This window comes from Eleginops maclovinus, chromosome 14, assembly GCF_036324505.1.
Source record: "Eleginops maclovinus isolate JMC-PN-2008 ecotype Puerto Natales chromosome 14, JC_Emac_rtc_rv5, whole genome shotgun sequence".
NCBI classification, from domain to species: Eukaryota; Metazoa; Chordata; class Actinopteri; order Perciformes; family Eleginopidae; genus Eleginops; species Eleginops maclovinus.
In genome coordinates this window covers 10055283-10078154 of record NC_086362.1, presented here as the reverse complement: position 1 = coordinate 10078154, position 22872 = coordinate 10055283, and the positions used below count along the sequence as shown (strand labels likewise).

The following is a 22872-nucleotide window of genomic DNA, read 5'->3' as shown; positions in this document are numbered from 1 at the left end:
CACCCCCAGGTGAGCCTGGTAGGCAAATTGCAGAGGGTCAAGAAATGATCTCACCTGCATTCTGAGATGGGACAATACCAGGCTGGCTCTCCAGCACCTTCATCACATGAGATGTGAGAGCTACCTGCCACCAGTCATTGAGCCCAGAAGGAGTCGTCTTTTTTGGGACAGGAACAACGCAGGACGTCTTCCACAGCACTGGGATGGTCCCCTGGTGCAGGCTCAGGTTGAACAGGTGCTGAAGAACCGGAGACAGCTGGCTGGCGCAGGTCTTCAGAACAACTGCTGTTATATGGCATGGTGGAAGCAGTGAGGAGCGGTATCTGAAACTGCTTTGAAAAGCAGAAGTCCCACTTGTGAATCTGAGGAAGGTCAGCGCATCTTCTCCATCCCATATAGTAATGCACATACAGAACTTGTGTTTTCAATGATGACCTCAGCATGGAGAAATGAGAGAAATCGTCTGGATGTGGACAGTGTCAAGGCAGAGCTGCAAATTTGTATCAACTTCACATTTGAGTGCACAGACATGTACCAGAGACTCCTTACAAACAAAAAACTATTGGAAGCAGCCAGGAAAGGGCAAAAGTATCGAACATATACATTCAACTATGTGGTTAGTACACTACAGTAATGTGTTTTGAGTTTGAAGGATTCAGTGAAGCCAGGATAAAAACTAAAGGATAATCCCAAAAGGTCCTCCTTTTTGGTGTTATGGAAATGGCCACCCTACCGAGCGTGAAGATAGTCTACATGCGCCTTTAATGACACATTTACTTCCATTAAAACTGTCCCCTTAAATCCAAATTGGCTCAAAGGTTGTTACTGGTGCAGTACACAACATTTTCCAGAGCGGTATTCATAAATATGACACAGAGCTAATATATTTACCGATATATCTTAATCAAAGTAAACCTCAACGACGAGCAATCGCAGGCGGAGGACTCTAGTGAAAAGTAACTATCCGAAGGAAGCACTTGTGTCGCGCCGCACGGTGAATGAAGTAATCGGATCTCGTTTTTAAAGGACATACAAAGTCTACAAATATCTTATTGCTTCAAAACGACGCAACATGTCCTGTAGGTCTGTGTTGTTTCTGAAACCTTCTTGGTTGATTTGGAAACATCCCAAATCAAAAGTTAATAGCAAGGCCACCAGACCATTAACAGAAGTAGAAGTGTGCTTACGAGTAGCGTACTAATAAGTGGGAATAAAAAATACTTGCCTGAATCCCATTAAACTTGGTGGAAGACTGAAGCACAGGCTAAGGAAGAATCCATTACATTTAACATACATAAGCCTATCCTAATCAAAGGTGTTTACACTTTTGTTCGTTTTCCTAAAGATTGCGAGATAAAGTAGGCCCTGGCCTTAGTGGAGGTGTATGCCCAACGCGTGCGTTCCCTTCCGTTTCTACATTTTGTCCTCCTCAACTACAGTAGCCTACTATAGATTGACGTAGTTCGTATAGAAGAATACACTGTAAACTGGTGGAGGTGATGAAATAGTGAACATGACTATTTGTCAAGGACTTTCGGTCGGCACCAAAGTTGTTCTGGAAAACCGTCCGGCACCTCAGGAGGGGGAAGCAGGGTACCATCCAAGCTGTGTACAGTAAGGATGGGGCGCTGTTGACCTCTACTGATAGTGTGTTAGGGCGGTGGAAGGAACACTTTGAGGAACTCCTGAATCCGACAACTCCGCACTCTATGTTAGAGGCAGAGCTGGAGTATGAAGGGGGATCAATTCCAATCTCACGGGGGGAAGTCACTGAGGTAGTTAAACAGCTCCACAGTGGCAAAGCCCCGGGGGTGGATGAGATCCGCCCAGAAATGCTGAAGGCTCTGGGTGTTGAGGGACTGTCATGGTTGACACGTCTTGTCAACATTGCGTGGAAGTCGGAAACAGTACCGAAGGAGTGGCAGACCGGGGTGGTGGTTCCTCTCTTTAAAAAGGGGGATCAGAGGGTGTGTGCCAATTACAGAGGCATCACATTACTCAGCCTCCCCGGGAAAGTTTACTCTAAGGTGCTGGAAAGGAGGGTCCGGCCGATTGTCGAACCTCAGATTGAAGAGGAACAATGCGGTTTTCGTCCTGGTCGTGGAACGACGGACCAGCTTTTCACTCTCGCAAGGATCCTGGAGGGGGCCTGGGAGTACGCTCATCCGGTCTACATGTGCTTTGTGGATTTGGAGAAGGCGTATGACCGGGTTCCCAGGGAGATACTGTGGGAGGTGCTGCGGGAGTATGGGGTGAGGGGGTCTTTGCTTAGGGCTATCCAATCTCTGTACTCCCAAAGCGAGAACTGTGTCCGGGTCCTCGGTAGCACGTCGGACCGTTTTCCGGTGAGGGTTGGCCTCCGCCAGGGTTGCGCTTTGTCACCAATCCTGTTTGTGATATTCATGGACAGGATTTCGAGGCGTAGTCGTGGGGGAGGGGGTTTGCAGTTCGGTGGGCTAAGGATTGCACCACTGCTTTTTGCAGATGATGTGGTCCTAATGGCTTCATCGGTCTGTGACCTTCAGCACTCACTGGATCGGTTCGCGGCCGAGTGTGAAGCGGCTGGGATGAGGATCAGCACCTCCAAATCTGAGGCCATGGTTCTCAGCAGGAAACCGATGGATTGTCCACTCCAGGTAGGGAATGAAGCCTTACCCCAAGTGAAGGAGTTCAAGTATCTCGGGGTCTTGTTCTCGAGTGAGGGAACAATGGAGCGTGAGATGGGCCGGAGAATCGGAGCAGCGGGAGCGGTACTGCAGTCGCTTTACCGCACCGTTGTGACGAAAAGAGAGCTGAGCCAGAAGGCAAAGCTCTCTGTCTACCGGGCCATCTTCGTTCCTACCCTCACCTATGGTCATGAAGGATGGGTCATGACCGAAAGAACGAGATTGCGGATACAAGCGGCCGAAATGGGATTTCTCCGCAGGGTGGCTGGCATCTCCCTTAGGGATAAGGTGAGAAGTTCAGTCATCCGGGAGGGACTCGGAGTAGAACCGCTGCTCCTTCGCGTTGAAAGGAGCCAGTTGAGGTGGTTCGGGCACCTAGTGAGGATGCCACCTGGGCGCCTCCCTAGGGAGGTGTTCCAGGCACGTCCAGCTGGGAAGAGACCGAGGGGTAGACCTAGGACCAGGTGGAGGGATTATATCTCTTCACTGGCCTGGGAGCGCCTTGGAATCCCCCAGTCAGAGCTGGTTGATGTGGCCAGGGAAAGGAAAGTTTGGGGCTCTCTGCTGGAGCTGTTACCTCCGCGACCCTGACGGAAAAGCGGGAGAAGATGGATGGACTATTTGTCCAATATTAAACCTGCTGTCGGCCATATCTGTTTGGTAACTGTGAGTCAATAAAAACAATGGTATCACCAACGAATGCTAAAAATCTATTCAGGATGTATTTAGCATGGTTAAGTTTGTACATTAAGGCATACATTGGCATGAAATGATGTCTGATCAAATTTTATATTTGTTTTTCTGCCTTTTTTTTCCTGAATAAATTCTGAAGTCCTCTCAATGCCTACATAATAGGAGTGAAGTGAATTTACCAGCCTTTTCTCACACATTCTCACTCCAGAACTAAGAGCCACTTTGCAAGGCTAGAGGCCCATCTTAAAACTTAAATATGAATGGAGGCTTATTGAGCGTTGCACAAGTTGAATAAAGATACTTAAAGCTATGGTTTGAACCAGGAGGAACCTGACCTCTTGAAGGACAGGTCAGTCACACTGCTCCTACGAGATTTGCTTTCTAATCGTTGGCTGCATGTTTAGCCAGGTAATCACCGGTTAAGCCTCTGGATTGAAGGAGGTCGAGAGGGGAAGGAAAAAGAGAGCAGGCAGGATAGTGTGTGTCTTCCACAACAGTCACAACAGAAGCAGAACACCAGTCAAGGAGGACAAGAAGGGGTCTACTTGTCTCATTTCCTCATCATTTAAGAGAGGGTATTAAGGTAAGGAAAGTGCAGCAAAATAGCTTCTTATTTAAGATGTTGGAGATTAAATATTCAGATTGAAACAAAAAAAACTACATTCATATCAGTATTTTTGTAAACATGACTTTCATCCTCTTGCAAACTTTTGTTCCCCCTCCCATTAAAGCGTTTATTAATAAATCATATACACACATTTAACCAATGCAAGCAGAACTCTTTGAGTGAATGTTACAGTTGAATACCGATTCTGTTTATCCACAGCATGTCGAAGGCAGCAGAGAGGACAGCTTCTACAACTTCTGCCGACTCTGTCGCATCAGCTGCATCCGTCACTTCAGCTGCCTCCGCCACATCAGCTACATCAGCTACATCGGCTACATCGGCAGCATCAGGGTGAGTCTTTTTACTGAATTTTACAGACCACCAATTTTTTGAGATGCAGCCATGTTTTGCATAGCCGTAATCTTATCTCAAGTTGACATACCACCAAATGTTTAACCCAGGAAACATCTTTTGGAATAGGTTTTTTTGATGAGTACTTTAGAATAGATTTCACTATAATCATGCTGTTTCCAATCATTGATATGTAAGTATATTTACCCCCTTTGCTTTTTATTGTTTAACTTTTCCTTATAGTAGCAAAGATGGTTCTACATCGGGCTCAGTCTCAGGAGCTCCTAAGAAATCAAAGAAGTCAAAGAAAAACACAGAGAGCATGATCGTAGTCTACAACTCTATACTCAACAGTGTTTTTGGAGCGGTAAGCGGACACTCACATTTTGGGATTTAAATCTGTATAGTATGAATACAGTATAAATTAAATATTGCAAATCTTACAAGAAGGATGAAATAAGGAAGCTTAAACATCTTCTTGGCTGTAAGGGTACCTGACCTTTGTTGTGACCTACATAGCAAGACATATTTCAATGAAACCTTTTGATGATCACACCTAATTTTCCCTTTGACACACTTTTATTGAATAAATGTGTTTAACACTGAAAATAAAGCTTTTTCACACTGATTACTTAAACATCTACGATTAATTGAGATCTGAAGACAGGGGAGGCTCTGCATTTCAGACACTAAACAATTAGTCAGAAGTGAGGCGAAAGTCAGGAAGTGTGCTACAGTTTTGTGCCTAATCTTTCTTGACCTGCTATCTCTGAGCCCAGTGCATCTGCTGTATTAATGGCTCATTAGTGGAGGCTTACTGCCACTCTTCATTAAGGTTAATGAAAAGAGAAGCACTTGGTGGATTCAACTTGAAAATATTTGCCTTTTCCATCATTCTGCAAACTGTCCTCTATATTTTCTGTCACCTTTATTTTTTACACTTTTGACACACTTCTTAAATTGCATGCTTATGAATGACGTACTTAACACATCAAGATCAAGCAATTAAGATACATTGGCAGTATATGCACAGCTTGCGTGTACCTTAATAATACAAATAGATCTAAATTTCAACATATTTTTTTACTTTTTCTACAGGAGAGAGAATTGGCTCAGGCTGAGTTGGATGGTAAGTGTCAACATTATAGATTACAGCCATTATAATTGCAGTTTAAGACATATGAAAAAGCTTGAAAACCTCCATCATTTGATCTGATAAAACCACTGCTTAATTTATTCTTATACATTTTTGATGCCTGGCCTTTCTTTACAGAGTTACAAGAGGCTTTCAAAGAGTTTGACTACGATCAAGATGGATACTTGAACTACAAGGATGTGGCTGAATGCATGAGGACCATGGGATACATGCCCACAGAGATGGAGCTGCTGGAAATAGTACAACAGATCAAGATGAGAAGTGAGCCAATAATACATCATTTAAAAGAAAAAGACAATATATGTATATGTGCAAACAAAATGGCCTACAACCTGCCGTCTCCTCTCTACAGTGGGCGGGTTGATGGATTTTGAGGACTTTATTGAGCTGATGGGACCCAGGATGATGGGAGAGACTGCTCACATGCTGGGACTCAAGGAGCTCCAGTCCGCCTTTGTACAGGTGAGTCAACTGAGAACTAGATCTTAGAGAATTAGATACATTACAACGAATGGAATTGTATAGCAATTGTACTTATGTTTGAAGTAAAAGCAAAATCACCTTTTCATTGTTTATTCTTTCAAGTTTGACCTTGATGGAGATGGAAAGATCAACCAGGACGAGATGAAGGAGGCGATCAAGACGATGCTGGGGGAGAAGCTAAAGAAAGGAGAACTGGAGGAGATCTTAAAGGAGCTGGACATTAACGCAGATGGAACCATCGACTTTGAAGGTGAGAATAAGACGCTTAGGCACATTATTTTTTACGTATTGACCAGTAGTGTGTGTCCTTCTTAATCATACATTTCATTTTATTCACTGACTCAACTTCCTGTTTTGTCTGGTCTCTCCTCTTCAGAGTTTGTGATGATGCTCTCGATTCGCTAGCTTCTACAAGAGAAGGAATGGATACGCTTCTAAATTATTCCATATATAGTGAACATAACTATGACCCAATATTGACAATTTGTCAATGTTTGTAATGGGTTTGTAAATAGGTATAGACATCTACATAATGTGTGCCTCAAGCTCTAATAATTGTATGAATGATGGATTGTAAAAGGAGTTGGAAAGAAGCTATGCAACTGCATCAAATGTGGTGCATGCTGTTTTGCAGAGATATAACATGTAAATAAGATGTTTTGCTATTTTAATAAAGAATACTAAATGATGACTTTTTAAAATGTGCCCTTCAATTAAACAACACAACACTTTTGAAATATACAACACAGCATATAATAATGGATGCATGACATTTAAACTTTCCAACAGACTTTATTCCAAAACAAGTCTTTTATTACCTCCAGGTCATTGTCAAACAACCAAATGGAGTTGGTAAATGAATAATAACATCTTCTAGAGAATATAAGTTATATATAAATTAAATTACTGTCACTTGTCAAGTTAATAACAATGCAGCTTTGAGCTTTGTCAGGTCTACTGTTTTAGAATTTGAAAAAACATGCACATCCTAGGTGTGTCAGAAAAAAAGTCACATTTCAGAATCAAATCTGGCCTACATTTAATGTTAGCCATGGAACCAATAATAAGCAACCTCCTATTTTAATATCTTAAAGCTTACAACTACTGGTAACGTAATCATTAAAACATAACATTACAACCAAGTTCACGTTTAAGAAATATCTGCATCATGCAGTACATGTTACCAGGTAAAATGAAGGTCTCGTTGTCAGACAAAGAACAGAACAGATTATAAAGAAGAGATACTCAAATCTGTGTTTCAGAGGAGAACAGATCACTGATCTCAGGTCTCTGTGTCAAATTGATCTTCAAATTCCAAAAAATCCCAAGGACATTGTCTGCTGAACCTCTACCAAAAACAACTGATGTTGGGAGAGTTCAAATATTAATTTGTGTGTCTTGATTGGTCAGTAGACTCAGTTAGCATGCATGTGCTAAAAATGAACTGCAAAAACAAAAACTGTTCGTTTAAGCAAACACAAAAAGTGTATTTGTTATTTAATTAACTAAACTACCTGCTGATCTTTGTACCTTACGCCTGTCTCCCATATATAGTGTATTTCTTCTCCTTTTAAGGGAATGTTTGCTCTGACTTTTGGAAACATATTTAGGAATACCATCCAAATATCAGATTGTGTAAACAAATGTTTAAGTCCTCCAAGCACGAGAAGAGCTACTTTGAACTTATTGTGCACTTTGCATGTTGCTCACATTGGCAGGGTTGAGGGGTATTCAGGCGTCCCTGGAATGACTCGCACTGAAACTGGATGAACTCACAGCACTGTAGCTTTAGCTGTAGCTTTGGGTTAAAGCCCACACCCAGTGGTATTTATGTAGTTACTTACACAGCTGGTGTGGGTATCTAGATCCAGCAATTTGTTTGTGTATGTTTTGAAAATTTGTGGCCAACATCATGCATAGGTATGTTGTCCAAAGCTCACACTGCAGTCACTCAAAATCACGTCACAACATCCTTCGATGTACATCCTAAAAAAGCGCACCTCTCCTCTTTCTGGTAATGCCAGTCGCTACATGCCATCAAAACTTTTTATCTTCTTGTACCTTCTTCATTTTTCATTCTTTTCCTCTTTCAGTCCGTTCACATGGTAGACTGATATATGGATAACCTTCTTCTTTTTCCTATATCCACATCTCCCAGTATTTTGCATGTCAGGACAACTGCTAGGCTAGTACACTCTGCGATGACCTTTTGATCTACGGCTCATCAGCAAATTCAGCCATGATGTCATGCACCCAGATGTCCTTTTCTTCCTGTGAAGTGTCCACCAGGAAGACCATCAACTTCCTGTCCCATGGGTTAGGGGCCTCCTGCAAGGACTCAAGCTGGGCCACCAGTGGTTTCTTCTCCACGTGATTCCTGAAAACGATGGAAGCTTCCTCCGACCACTGCCTCGGCTTCAATCCTTCCGGAACAAAAGTTTGAAGGTAAAGCATACTTTTATTTAAATATACAAAGACACATTTAAGAAGAGTCGGGCTTACTATACATTGCTTGATGGAGTAATGGGATGGAGGAGGAGGAGTTGGCTAGGAGTAAAGTAGTACGAATAAGGCAGTTATTAAAATGAATTATTTCTTAAAAGCGCATATGTTTTTTATGTCAAATATGAATCTGTGAGGAAACAATTGCTTCCATTGTCATTCTTACTATGAACTGTGTATCTAAAGCTTTCACAAAATCTTGTTTCATTGAGGATTTATATTTTTACTTCACATATTTGACTTGTTTGTTTGATTGTAATTTTATTTTCTTGTTAGATAAATGTAATTTTCTAAGTAAAATACTTACTTTATATAAAGTAACAGTAAATGAAAACAACCCAGTAAAGAAAGAGTACATTGAGACAATACTTGTGATCCTTACTAAAGTGAGTGTAACTAAGTGGAGCTCTGTGTGGACGTCCTCTATACTCACCAGCCAGCTGAGCGGTGATCCCCTGGAACGGCAGCTGTCTGAACTCTTTGATCAGAGGTCTGAGCTGTGTGCAGCTAACCAGCTCATGTTTACCATAGTCCAACTCGTACACAGACACCAAGCCATTCGTCAGGACCCCCTTCACTAACACACGATGCCAGCTGAGAGGAGAGAGGAGGAGCCTGTTACTGAATATACATTACAGACAAAAAAAGACAGGAGGGAACACAACGAGTGATTCACCTGTTCTCCACTTTAGCAGCGTATATCTGATTCTTCTCTATGTTGAGGGGTTTCTCCTCAGTCTTGTTGTAATAGAGAATCATCTCTCCCATCAGCACCACCAGTTTGTACATATCTCTCCACGGCTGCAGCACAAAGTGGCCCGGATGGCACGCCACCGATACATAGACATCTATGTTGTTTCCTGAAAAGAACAAGTGTTCACATGTAAACACTTAACTTTCTAAGCTACAGACAGAAAATCCCATATCTTTTTACCTGCAGGGGGCAGCTCTAGTAATGGTGGGAGCTGTGAGGGTGGAGATGGTGTCTCTGGTTGGCTGGTGGTCGTGTTGCCTCCTGCTCCTCCTCTGGGTCCTAATAGAGCCCTCCTGACTTGAGGCTTGGCTGGGACAGTAGTTGGCGTTGTACTTCCGTTTGTGCAGTGACTGGTGTTGGGGGTCTTTGAGGATAACGTGGCTGTGGAGATCTTGGCAGAGCTGTGAACATAAATCATCAACAAAGACATTCAAGGGCAGGATTCACAGAGAACGGTTTGCACCCGCTGAAATCATCATGATTTTTCGAGATGATAACTTGCAATGCTATCTACACTGTGCTTTTAATGAATATTTGCTTGTTAGTGAGGTGACTACATGTGATTTTAAAAGCAACAGAGACCTGTGGCTCGTCAGGAACACATCTGGCTTTTGTTTGAACAGGTCGGACTGGGCCATCTGATGGTTGAGGCTGCGGGCCGGGTCATGGAAGCTCTTGTCGGTGAAAAGGTGGACGTAGACGCAGCGCTTGCTTTCATCTACCTTGGCAACCTTGGCGAAAAAGTCAATTATTAGTGAGGACCGTTAAGAAGGAGAAAACAGAGGCACTGAATTAATGAAGGCATTACTTATTAATAATATCATAATGGCATTTCATTACCTTCATACTACAGTCTGTGGTGTTGAGCACTTTCTCTCGAAGCCATTGGACAGCATCTGGAGTCCAGGATCCAACACTGACAGCCAGGTCTGCTAAACAGCACTTCACCGCCTAAACACAGGTTGCTGGAAGTCATTTTCCCAAATATTTTGTGGGACTGTAAAACCGTACAGAGTCGCTACAAACGAACAAACAAAAGAGTCCTCTGTTGTTTCTGTTTTTCACATTTTGAGGCTCACCTGTGGGGGGATGGCCATGAGATCACGGAGGAACAGCGGTGGGATCTCTCTCAGCTCAAACACCTCTACAGAAGCCTGGACGCCCACATCAATGAACAGGATGTCCAGCACTCTGCTGCCGTGCAGGTTGGTGATCTACAGACAGAAACACAGACAGGGAAACCGTTTATTACAGTAAAAAAAAAAACCCAATGACTTAACTGGACTTTTACTGCAATAATGCAAGCAATATTTCCAATCTTTTCATGCAATGGATAAAAGACCTTCTACATCATTTGAATTTAGACATTACAATGACTTTTCTACAAGAGGCTTAGCTCAGAAATGTTATGCTATATAGCTTATAGTGCAGCATTTGGGATGATCTCATCTGCTTTATTGTACAATTGTAATGTATTTGTGTCAGGCCAACATCAATCATGTGTGTATTTGTTTAACTATTCAAAGTCTTTGCTTCATACCTCTATGCGGGACCATTTCCCTTTGTAGCGAGCCAGACATCCTTTCCCACAGAAGGGTCTGGATACCAGGAACTCTGAAGTTACCTGGAACATGAAGAAAGAATGATGTTACATTTGTGTTAAATCCATTGGTACTCGCTTTTACATTGGTGAGATGAGTATTTGGGACTGCTGCTGTACGACTTCAATGAAAAAAATACTTCAGAAGGTCTTGCACACATTTCAAAGGTCCACCCAATCTGCTGCATGTGTAAACTGCAATGACTGCAAAGATTAGGACTTAGATCTGTGTTCACCAAAATGGAAAGAGGTTTTCTATGTTGTCTATGATTTAAGAAGAATAAACTAAGAATTACAAGTAGTTAATTATATCTGCAACAGTTGTATAATAGCAGCAAAGTTACCAATACTAGCAAACGGGAGTTATCCTAACAAATAAATAATATACTGTACATGTTCCCAGTCTACTACCAAACTGGATATTAAATTGTGAACGTTATTCTCTGAATTTCCTTCTAACAAGAAAACCCACCCAAAGTTTTCCACTTGAAAATAATTAGTATGTAATAAAAATGACATGCACAGATCTGATTACTTCCCTGCATGCTTAAGAGCTTAAAAGAAGCCTGTACACTTCAGAAAATACAATACCAGTCTTCTCACTGTGTTTACCTCCACACTGACGCAAAGCATTACTGAGCTGAACTAAAAGCTTTAGAGGACAGCAGTAGCACACCTAGAAAAAGCCTCAGCTCCACCGTGCTGCTAACAGATTAAGTGGCTTGGCAAGATTATCAACCTAATCTCAATCTGTCCACAACGGAAAGAAGACACATTCACAAAAGACTTTTAGGATGACTGACTCCTTGTGTTTACTTCATGTAAATATGGCACACTACTAAACATCTTGGAATGAACACATGAACATAGTTCATTTTAACAGACACATAAGCACAGGGCAAGACATGTTAGTAAATGTTATAGTAATTATAGATACATAATGATTCACATTTCTTTAGACCCACGCTGTTAGGAATCTAAAAATAGTATTCAACCCATCTTACAGTTTAGTACACATTAACTGCCTTCTTCCATTTTTACTTAAACTGGATTTATCGTGCATTTGTTTGGGACTAGTTATTGAGCTGGATTACTACACATTTTGGCAAGACAACAAATGTCTCATTAAGACTAAATAAACAAACCTGCCCATGTTTATTGTAACCCTGTAACAACCTACAACTTCACATATTTGTTATGCATATACTTTGACTGCATTCCTGTTTACATTTCAGTTAACTCAGTGTTGAAACTGTCTTCAAAAAATGTGTAATTTGTAATTTACAAATATAAGTTAGCCCTGTATTGTTACTTGCACAATTTTAGATTGTCATGTTGCTTTAAAAAATGTTTCCTTTTTAATTTATTTTAATGAGCACTGTTAAAGGGGAGCCTGGGATCCAAGATTTTAATAAAAAAGACTGCTCCAGTTCAGTTATTGCACATATGATAACAAAGAACAGCAATTTGTATAGTTTTCTGGTAAACATCTAGTCTATGGCACATTTGTATCACCAGCTGAATAAAGAATAAACATTTTAAACAAGACCTTAAATGTTCTTCACCTGTGAGTGGAAGTATGTCTCGATGTTCTCCAGGATCTCATTCAGCTTAGCAAGGCCTCTGGAGGGAAGCTGACAGTAGACGGTCCCATCTGAGCAGACGCTTCTGACGGTCACGTTCATATAAGCGCTGTTCACCTGTGAAGAGCCGGTGATACGTGTTTATTGTGCTGCACATCACACTGACCCAGCCACGCACATAAAACACGCCCTCCTGTACCTGTAACGGGCTGGTGAGCGTCTTGTCCTGCAGGGCTTTCATGCAGGCAGCGTTGATGTTGACATCATCATCTTGCGACGTGTCGTACAGGACTACTAGAGGGATCGGTCCTCTCTCCAGAATCTCAGCCAGTAGGATCTTTCCACTTGCCATCATTTCAAACTTTTTCAGCACAGCGGGCTCCTGACAGAATGACTCTAGGCCTGGTCACAAACAAACACACCGGTTTGAAATAGAGCTCAATAATGATGGAGCAGGGGAAAATACGATAGAAAAATAAACTGTTTCCAATTCAGACTCACCTGCCAGTTTACATTTGGTCGCCTGGAATGGCAGTTTGAAAAACTTTTCATTCAGCTCAAACACTTTGGTTTTGCTGATCACCTCTGAGAAGCCATGATCCACATAGTGCACCTACAGAGCCAAAGACACAGACCATGGTTGACATTTTCTCACATCTTAAGATCACACAGCCCATCTGAAAACCTTACCAAAGTCTTAAAGGCCTAGTTAACCCACAGAAGGAACATTTGGTTATCAATTATTCACCAAGTGTAATTGATGACGAACATTTTTCAATATTAACTTTGTTTGAATGCCTCCATGGTGAACCAAAAAGCGTAAAAAAAATCTAAAAGGTAAGACACATGCTGACGCAAGGTGTGTTTTGGGGGAGGTTCTAAGCATATTGCTAAATAGATAATACTGAACATGGGTTACGGAGAGTTTGGTAACTGATGTATTGATATAGTAGTTTTGCAGCCCCGATTTACTTCCAGTCATCAAGTCTTTCTTTCCTTTCTGATTTTGGGTTCAGCATGGCGGCTTGCCAGAAAAACGTTCAGTTTTATTTTGTTGACTTCTCACCTTGACCTTGTCAGCCATGACATCACAGACTTGCGCTCGCAGAATCTCCTCCTCCTCCTCGGCTCTGACAGCAACAAGTTGTCCAGAGGATGGAGACGTCAAAGGAGTCGGACTGCTTTGGGTCAGGCCGTAAAACTCCCTCATTTCATCTTCCATGGATTCCTGGGCTTGGGAGTACCTCTCACCAATGTACCTGAGAGAGGAGGAGACAAAGACAGTGAGAGATTTATGAAGGGTCAGGTCTTACAGGAACTTCAGACATTAGTTTATCCTACCAACCTGAGTATGACTCCATTGGTGTTGGTGGATTCCACCACTAGTACAGAGGGGTACTCCTCTTTGGGGATTTGCAGAGAAGGCACAGCGTGGTTACTGAGCCTCCTCCCCAACTCCTGCCTCACCCTCAGCTCCTCCTCACTGGCCGAGGAGTTCCTCCTGTTGCAGTTCTCATCCTCTCCTCCTCCAACGCTGCTCCCCCTGTACAAGATGGCCCTCTTTGGGTTGTCAGGCATCGGGTAGTCGATGGTGCATATGTCAGAGAGGAGGTGAAGGTTGTCCAGGACATGTCCAGGAAGTTTGATCTAGTAAATAAATAAATATAAGTAAACTTATATCAAATGCAACTGGCTTCTGAATATGGTAATGATGTTAACATCTAAATTGATAAAAGGTAGGAAGTGAGAGAAGTACTCAGATCTTGTACTCAAGTAAAAGTAGAAGTACCAGAGTACAGGAATACTCTGTTACAAGTTAAAGTCCTGCAATCAGAATGTTACTCAAGTAAAAGTACAAAAGTATTTACATCAAAACATACTTAATGTAAACATACTTAATGTACCGAAAGTAGGAGTACTTATTATGTACATTGGCCTATTTAAAAATGATGTATATTATAAGTTTTAAATATAATTATTGATGCATTAAAGTGTTTTTTTAAAGCTGGTAAAGGTTCAGCTAATTGTTAATGGCTTTATATACTACAGGGTAGCTGCTGAATTTACTCCAGGTGGAACTAAAGTCTGATTTAAGGGCTGATTATATTTCACATCATTAATCCAAATCTGCAAAGTAACTAAAGGTATTAAATAAATGTCAAGTACAGGTCCCTCAAAATTGTACATAAATACATTCCCTGAGTACTTAGTTACTTACACCACTGGAAATATGTAGATTTATTGTGTATGGAACTGTTCCCTTTACATGACAGTGTTACACATGTTTACTGACTTTGTAGGTGTCCTGGAAGAGCTTGGGCAGTGCGTGGGCCCACAGGCCGTTGGGGTACTTCACCAGCAGCTCCTCCAGTTTCAGCTTCAGTTCGGGGCTGAGGGTGGCAGGGGAGGAGGGGGGGCTGGGCGACGAGGAGGACGATGGTGGAGTCTGAGGAGAGCGAGAACCCGAGCGAGTCAGATGGGTGTTGGGGGGTCTCCGCTGGGAGGGGGACTGCACCGGTTTGTCTGCGAGGGGGTTTGAAGTCGGAACAGGGGCTGAGGGGGAGTCTGGGTTAAGGATGGCTGGAGGGGAGGATGTGGTGGTCTGGTTCTTGGCAGGGTAGAGTAGCAACTCTGATGGGTTGCTGCTGCAGGTTTTCTCTACCTAGGAAAGAAAATTGAAAGGATTTATTCCAAAAACATTTTGAAGGCAATAACAATTGTTCTAGGATTGGTATTAACTTGTTTTTGTCAAGAGTAAGCTTGAAAACCTCTGCCATAATTGTATTTGTTCTATAATAATAAAATAATACTCTAGGAGGATAGGACTGCGTACAGTGCATATGTGTGTCCAGGTCTCCAGGTCTTTGATGGCCTCAGTGGGCATGTCCTGTTTATACAGCTCTCTGTAGATCTGAGGCAGCTTCGACACCCAGAACCCATTACTGTACTTCCCCAGGATCTCTCTGATGCGGCCCTGGACCTGCTGAGGGTTGTAGGGCTTTCCTTTCCCCGAGCCAAGGTTCTCATTTAGATTCAAGGGCGCTGCAAAGTCGGAGAGAAAAAACGCAGAAGAAAAGACACATTACATATTAACAGGGATGCGATTACTCTATTGATCTTTCTGCCCGTGAAACATGAGGATCCATTACATGCTTTTCCCCAAGCAAAAGTAGGTCTTGCACACTTTCAAATCAGGGATGTGTCTTTACATACAGGAAGCACAGGCTCTTTTACCTTGTCAGTACGAACATGTGAAACCCTTTTCTGTCAGTGGCCAAAAATAAACATTTGAAATAGCTGGAGCCTTCAAACAAGTGTGCCTTGAAGGTGCAGATTATTACATTCCAGCGCATTCCACCAGGCTATACAGACCCTTCTTCAAACAGGAAGCGTGACATCTAACACATGTCTAGTTAAGAGTAGAGAGGCTGACAGACAACATCAACGTGGGAGCTGATTTAACCTGAGAGCTTTGAACCTCAGAGAACTAAATGAAATAGGGGGGTGGTTTGTTTTCCTTACGCAACTAAATGATGCAGTTCCTAAAGAGGCTCGATTGATACTCGGCAAAAGATAGCACAGGATGACACTGGTAAACCGTCCTTTGAGTTGAGTCACAAATGTACTTTTGTGGTGCTTAGGATCAACTGGCCTGACTCAGAATTGTCTTATACATGTATTGCTACAAATAATGTATATTTAGAGCAGTAAAAGGCAGCCTGTCCTACTTACGACCGGTCAGCTGGGGGTTTCTGGAAAGGTGAGCATGCACCTCCTTCTGAAACCGAGACGAGAGAGTCATCCTCTTGTCGGACCTGGACATAAGAACACAGAACAAGGAGGAGTGTTACCTAGTGGATTCGACTTTGTTGAACAATTAAAAGCTGCAACATTTTCCATTCATCTTTGTTTATAGTTTTTAAAAATCACTTCTAACTTCAGTTTGAAGGCCTGAGTGTGTGCTGCACGTCGGATCATTAATCTCATTAGACTCAGCATAGTTATCTTCTTCTATCCTCTGATAACATCTCACAGTCTGACAAGATAACTATTAGGAAAAGGCAGAGTCTGTTTTGGCTTATCTTCAGTATCACAACCATTGATCAACAGTGAGGCGTGAGATACAGCCACTGCATTGAACTAGATGCTTTATTCAGACCCAGCCAGTGCCGAACTGATATTGTACCAGAAGATTTCTACATTGTTTTAAAAAGCCATCTGTTTTCAAACAAATGGCTGAACTGATTTCAGTCATTTGGTATTGTAGGTAAATCTTTTCCTTCTTTCCAACTGCCCCCTGTAGTCCTCTTGGCTTGTGACCTCAATGAAACAGTAACTGCTCTGTTATAATATTCCTCCCAATTGTCTCTCTTACACCTCCTGGCTCACCCTGGAAAAAGTTAAACTAAGGTCCAAAGGGAGGTTTCATAAGTGAGCAATATTGTATGTTTTCGCCTTGGTCCCTTCTACACTACTCCACCAGCTTTCATGAATGTAATGTTAAGTATTTTAAACTGTAATTCTTTGTTGGGCTTTGATGACTCCAACCATTGTACATGCACCCCATGGTTCACTTGCAGGGACAGCCACATTGACACACAAATGATGATAACGCTGGCCTGACAGCAAACTGTCAAATAGAAGCTCTGGAGGGACACAGAGAGATGTGCTGATTCACTCTGTGTCGGTTTAAAAGCGTTAATCTACTAGAGAATAGGGAGGGGATTAGAAAGGGCTCGCTCCCCCTGCACTGGGCTCGTGTCCCCTGCCAACACACCATGCTTCTCACCCTGCCACCCCATTGTGATGCGGAGGGTCAGCGGCACACTGTACACCCGTGGTGACACGGACAGAGGACTGATGTCAGTTGTTTTCACAGTGGAAGGACTAACAGAGCCGTGGATGGATGGAAGTGAGAGCCAGTCAATGAGCTGCATTAATCTGGATTCATTGTTTAAGCAATGCAGATAGATAATATCTCACAATGCTTCTAGATCGCTCCTTCGATAGCATTGAATCAGGTTTTTCACTTTATCCAGGTTAAGGACAGCAGGACTCTGAAGCCAAAAGGTATTGATTTTAGAAAAAGAAAATAGATTCAGGACATTAACCTGTTAAAGGGGAGCACAAAATGATGAGGAATTTACCAATGACTTCACTGCCGAGAGTTTTAGAAAGAGAAGGAGGTGAACAAACTACTGTACCATGTATACATAAGATTAGGAGGCATATGGGAAAGATATGTAAAGAGTCAGAGTGCAAGACAGAGACAGGCAGAGAGAAAACCAGAACATATACAGAGGTCACAATCAGCTCAGTGCTGAATAAGCAGCAGCAGGGAGACGTTTTGCACTCAGAAACCAAACAGAGTTTACCAAATCACATTCACCATCAGCCTATTCTGATTCATCACACACAGCTGGGAGGAGAGGAGGGGCAAAGACAGAAAAAGAAAGAAAGAAAAAAGATGTGAATTGGACTAAATTGACTATTACTTGGAAAAAGCTTCAAATTACAGAGTCAATCTACAGGAAATGTGTGGTATGAGATGTTTTATTTTAAATGTAAGTCTTTACTTGAATTTCCAAAGCAATGTGAAAGTTTGGTTGGTGAATTAAACCTTTAAGTTTGCTGTGAAATCTATCTGTTTCCAAATGCTAACACATCTTCTAACCATCCCCCTCACTCACTTCTCTGCAGGTGGGTTCACCTTCCTGTTGGGTGTGTTCTGATTGGACATCTTGTTTGGATGCGCCCCGGTCTTCCCCTCTGACTGGCCATCTCTCATGTCTCTTGCCTGTCTGTCTCCATGTCCCGGTCCTCGACCTCCGCCTCGACCCCCTCCTCGCCCGCGGTGGCTCGGCTGCCTCAGAGAGGTTTGAGGTTTCGCTGCACACAGAAAGAGAAAGCAACAACAGAAGTAAGGACTTAAAGTGCACACACACACACACACACACACACACACACACTGACTCAGCTGAATCTGATGCTGAGACAGGGTGTGTGTGTCTGTCAGTAGGCCACAGAGCTATAGATACAAAGATAAGTTATAGACACAATAGACCTGATCAGCAACATAATAGTTCCAATCATTAAGCCTCCAAGCACAATATCATAAATTACATTTCTTTTATTCTTTTTTTCACTGCTTGTGCACATTCATTTGGGTATTTGGAGTGCCTACCAACCTACAAATTGTGAAATTCACTGTATTCAGTAAAAATGCTCAAAAGTCCGAATGCATTGATCTGGACACAATGTTATTAAAGCATGACACCACATTTCTGTGAAGTGACATCACCATGTGTTGAGCATAACCCTTAGTCATGTCCATTCCTACACCCCCTCTTCTTTTTCAGTTCTTCCTCCTACTGTGTCTTCTTTCTCTCTGAGTGGATATGCTACCTGTACACTATGTGCTAATGGCAGTTAATCAATCAATCAGCAAATTACTGAGATTCGTACACATTACAGCAACTGAGCAGTCACACACGCAGATAAATCCACATGCAAACACAGGCAAGGAAGAGCACACTCATTCAGAGCAGACGCCGCGTCACCTCACCAGCGTGGACACACAGTCTCTGTTGTGTCTCTGCCTGAATATCAATATCCTGGTGAGGAGGTGGAGGAGAGAATTAGAGAGACAGATGAAGAGGTTGATCTGGGAGGCAGATGCTCTTCGCTTGCAGCTGAGTCTCAGCAGCTATAGGCTGCGTTAGCCTAAAATCTCAACACCCGACTCTCTTTCTCTCTTCCCTTCTCTCTGACTCCCTCCTTCCCTGTCATCTGTTCTCCCCCCTCCCTTCTTCCTTTTGCTTTTTTTCTTCTCCAACATTCTTCTCTCCTCCCTCTCATCCCTGCTCTACCATCTCCCCAATTACTCCTCTGACTCTCTGAGAATATTTTGCAGAGTCACAGTCTATCAGAGGCGAGTACGCTACAAAGACGTTTGTGTACATGCGTCTTTAAGTGTGTCTGTGTAGAGTGTGTTGCGTGTTAGCAGAGTTATGGTAAAGGAATATTTCAATAACAAATAAAGTTATCAAAATAGAAATACGGTTCAGAATTGTATGTGGAAATACAGTAAAAGTGCATTAGAACAGATATTAACCGGATAGACCTGCTTGAATGTGTGTGTTTAATATTCTTGGTGCCTGAAGAGCTGCATTTCCCCACAGAGCAACAGTTAAAATAGGCCAGGCATTCATCCCCAAACTGTCAGGCTGTGCCACAACAAGCATTTGTTGATGTTGCATTGTCACAGTTCTAACACAGACAGAAGGCACTTTCTAGTTTTCTCATGCTGCAGAGCTACTGCACTGTAGCACCAGCCCCAAAGGAATCTAAAAAAGCTTTAGAAAATGTCAAGAAAAAAGCAGTTGGATTTAGAGGATGAAGATTACACGGCTGAAGTAGTTTGGTCAGTCTTATATTTTGCTGTAAATATGCAGGAAGGACTTTGAAGAGCAAAGCTAGGCAGATATTGTTTATACAACAATCACTTATGGACTTATAGGAACTCATAAGGGATTTTGTGTCACCCAGCATGTACTGTACATCAGTGCGGACATGAAGTTCTCTTTGTTATGTTGTCAAACAGGTATTTAATAGTGCAGCCAAGCAGTTGCTCATTTGCATCTGAATAATAGTCTCCTTTATAGGCATGTATTGTTCTATTTCAGTGTTTTATATACACACAAGAGTCCAACACATACATTCTCGCACACATGAATGCACAACACACCCAACACCAGCTCTTTTGGAGTGCAGCTTCAGTGATTCTTAGAAAACCAAATTGAGTCCACATGTAGGGACTAGTTTAAGATACGCACTAAACAGCAGATCTTGCATGTGAACTCCTTATATTTTATCAGCTACTGGAACCACCTTCAATCCAATATCTAAGTGATTTGAAGGCACCTTGTAACTTAGTACGTATCTGTGTACATGCAAAGACTTAAATGTGTTTTCTCCAGAAGAGTCTGATAAAGAGCATAGCCGATAAGATTAAAGTGGTATGTGGATCTTGTGAAACTGTACAACTGCCCACAAAGGGCAAACTAATGTGTTTAAAACCCTGCATACATTTATTTAACTTGAACTTCATTTGAGACCAACAATGGTGAGTGACTAGCCTAAAGCTTTCCATGCAAAAAGATGTTCTATAATAACACAAATAGCATTGACCATCATTTGTTATTGTTATCATTATTATTTATCACTACTTTATGCTTGCTAGTGCTCCAAAATCTTACCATTGAGTACGAGCGGTGCCGCCGGTTTGACCCTCATCTGAGTGTTGACCAGGTGGGGTCGGCCTGTCTTTTTCGAGCTGCGCTGACGAGCCACCAGCTTAGCGATGTGGGCCGTCTCTTTTGTTCCTGACGCAAAACACAAAATCTGCAGAAGGAGTAGATATTAATTGGAGATACATCACAAGGTGGAAAAGGTATTAACCATTAATTAATTAAATGAATCATATTAACCCCCAGGTGAGTGCATCTTATCCAAATGATGCACACTTTATTTGAATGCATTGTGCTATGAAGAAATATGCTTATATAAAAAATAATCTTAATTAATTATTGCTAAGTATGTGTACACATCTATCCTTAATCATCAACAATCCTGCACCAGCCACACACACACACACACCTCCCCAGAGCGGCCGCGCTCTGTGCGTACCACAGAGGGCATGCTGGCTAGCAGTGCATCCAGGTGGTTGTGTCCAATCTGTTTGTGCGGTATCTGCTCCCCGGTCAGCTCTTTGTACTCGGACTGCAGACGTGACAGTGACACTCCAGCTCTGTTGGCCTGGAGGACGGCCCGCAGCATCTTCTTCACCAACTCCACGTCAGCCATCTGAAAAATCATTAAATACATTCGAAAGCAAATTTAAAAAAAGGTTGTAGTATATAGTTGAGAATGTAATCATCTTCACACCTGGCATCAACATAATTTAGTAGAACCAATCAACTGCCATTTCTGAAAAAATCTATTTAAAATTAACTGGCTATTGTGCTTATTGATTTGTAGAGTGGTTCGTTTTGATTAGAGGTTGTTATCAATTCCCTGCTGGGAATCAGTTTGTTTGCAAGCAAACCAAACCACCCAAAAGATGAATTTACATAACACTCTTGAGTTCTGGAGAAGAGACACACCTTCCACAAACAGCCTCATATTTATACAAAGGCATTGCCCAGTAAAATACTGTAATGACCAACCTTTTGACCCCATTTTAGTCGTCCATATAGTCTTTGGAATCAGGACCATTTCTGTGTTAAATCTATGCCTTGAACTAAAGAATTCAGAAAGGTAAGCTGTTCTAGTGTTTGTAATGGACTGCAAACAATTAAAATATAACTGTCAGATTCGCGATAATGGTTTTAAAGACATTTCTCAGCAATAAATGGGACTCGCACACTTGTTGATTTTTTTTGCAGCGCAGGCAGCGGATGGGACAGCGAAACTATGAATGACGTAACTCGTCACACTTCTGTGCTCCACACCCTATTGGAACTAAACTATTTGGAAGAAGTTTCCCTCTCTTATTTATTTTTCTGTACAAAAACTTTAATTGAAATAGTCGTGATATATTGAATGAAATGAGAGTACCACCAGACACCGCATGCAGTCAGTTCAGGGGACGATACCGAGCACAACATCGAGTTAAATCCTCCTGCCACCTCCGGGACAGCGGCTGATGAAGTTACCTAAGGGATGCTAGCACAATAACGGAAACACATAAATGTTGCCTTCATAATAAAATTTAAAAGTATCACCAAGTATATTTTACCTTGCATAGGGAGCACACACGCTTTAACTTTGAAAGTCACTACCGGAAGTACCGTTGTGTGTCCTAACTAGCTTGACAGCTTTCGAGCCATCCTAGCCGGGAGTACAGAAAGAGGCTAAATAAACACCCGACAACTTTGACTGTGTGTTATAAAAGTAATTTTAATCCAAATAAAAGATACAAAAACCTCTACCTTGCTCTAAACAGACGGAGAAGTGAAGTGCGGACCTTTTCCTGTCGCTGTCAGGGCTGTCACCACCACAGGGTTGCGGCCGAAGAAGCACTCGCCCCGGGGTGTCTGCTGTCTGCCAGCCGGTCCAGGGACAGCCTCTCCTCCGCCTCCTGATTGGTCGGCTGTGCACGGGGTTCTGGCTAATTACACGTCGATATATTCATCCAGGGGCCGTAGCACAGCACAGAGGGTACATCTCCTGTACACCCCCATCCAGTACCAGAGAGAAGCTGGAACTACAAAACGATAATTGATTAAGATAAAAGCCTGAAAGGATTAATGGTTTATCAAAGAAGCTAGGGATTCATTTTGTCAGTACACTACTCTGTAGACGCCTATATTATTCGTAACCATTCTATATTTAATATTTCAATCATATAATGTATGTATTATTAGTTATTAGTGTGTTATATTTTTTTGAAGATCACATTTAAATGTTTGAGAAG

General features: G+C 42.2%; 2 protein-coding genes and 1 long non-coding RNA gene across 7 annotated transcripts; 2 read left to right on the top strand and 1 right to left on the bottom strand.

The window, feature by feature from the left end:
- The first annotated feature begins 3808 nt into the window (after positions 1 to 3808).
- Positions 3809 to 6604, top strand: si:cabz01076231.1 (calcium-binding protein 2). 2 transcript variants are annotated; one of them, XM_063900835.1, is made up of 8 exons: positions 3809 to 3942; positions 4186 to 4317; positions 4564 to 4684; positions 5416 to 5446; positions 5591 to 5734; positions 5826 to 5935; positions 6059 to 6206; positions 6333 to 6604. In XM_063900835.1, the coding sequence occupies exons 2-8, from the start codon at positions 4187 to 4189 to the stop codon at positions 6359 to 6361; spliced, it is 714 nt and encodes a 237-aa protein (XP_063756905.1). In that variant the 5' UTR covers positions 3809 to 3942; position 4186; the 3' UTR covers positions 6362 to 6604. The 2 variants fall into 2 exon arrangements, with proteins under 2 accessions (XP_063756905.1, XP_063756904.1); XM_063900834.1 differs by having other exon boundaries at positions 4561 to 4684.
- A 124-nt stretch (positions 6605 to 6728) lies between these two features.
- On the bottom strand, positions 6729 to 22524 carry tdrd7b (tudor domain containing 7 b). 4 transcript variants are annotated; one of them, XM_063900972.1, is made up of 22 exons: positions 22388 to 22524; positions 22195 to 22286; positions 22014 to 22121; positions 21054 to 21260; positions 20654 to 20798; positions 18086 to 18284; positions 16128 to 16210; positions 15229 to 15437; positions 14689 to 15057; positions 13741 to 14042; positions 13462 to 13654; positions 12897 to 13008; positions 12595 to 12797; positions 12378 to 12512; positions 10753 to 10836; positions 10292 to 10426; positions 10053 to 10163; positions 9795 to 9943; positions 9393 to 9613; positions 9135 to 9318; positions 8892 to 9052; positions 6729 to 8379 (listed from the first exon to the last, which is right to left on the bottom strand). In XM_063900972.1, the coding sequence occupies exons 3-22, from the start codon at positions 22026 to 22028 to the stop codon at positions 8171 to 8173; spliced, it is 3426 nt and encodes a 1141-aa protein (XP_063757042.1). In that variant the 5' UTR covers positions 22029 to 22121; positions 22195 to 22286; positions 22388 to 22524; the 3' UTR covers positions 6729 to 8170. The 4 variants fall into 4 exon arrangements, with proteins under 4 accessions (XP_063757042.1, XP_063757044.1, XP_063757043.1 ...); XM_063900974.1 differs by having other exon boundaries at positions 22017 to 22121; XM_063900973.1 differs by lacking the exon at positions 22195 to 22286 and having other exon boundaries at positions 22388 to 22519.
- Positions 17270 to 19129, top strand: LOC134876118 (uncharacterized). The gene is made up of 3 exons (XR_010167342.1): positions 17270 to 17465; positions 18096 to 18315; positions 18755 to 19129. It is a non-coding gene; the product is annotated as an uncharacterized LOC134876118 (long non-coding RNA).
- Positions 22525 to 22872: the final 348 nt, after the last annotated feature.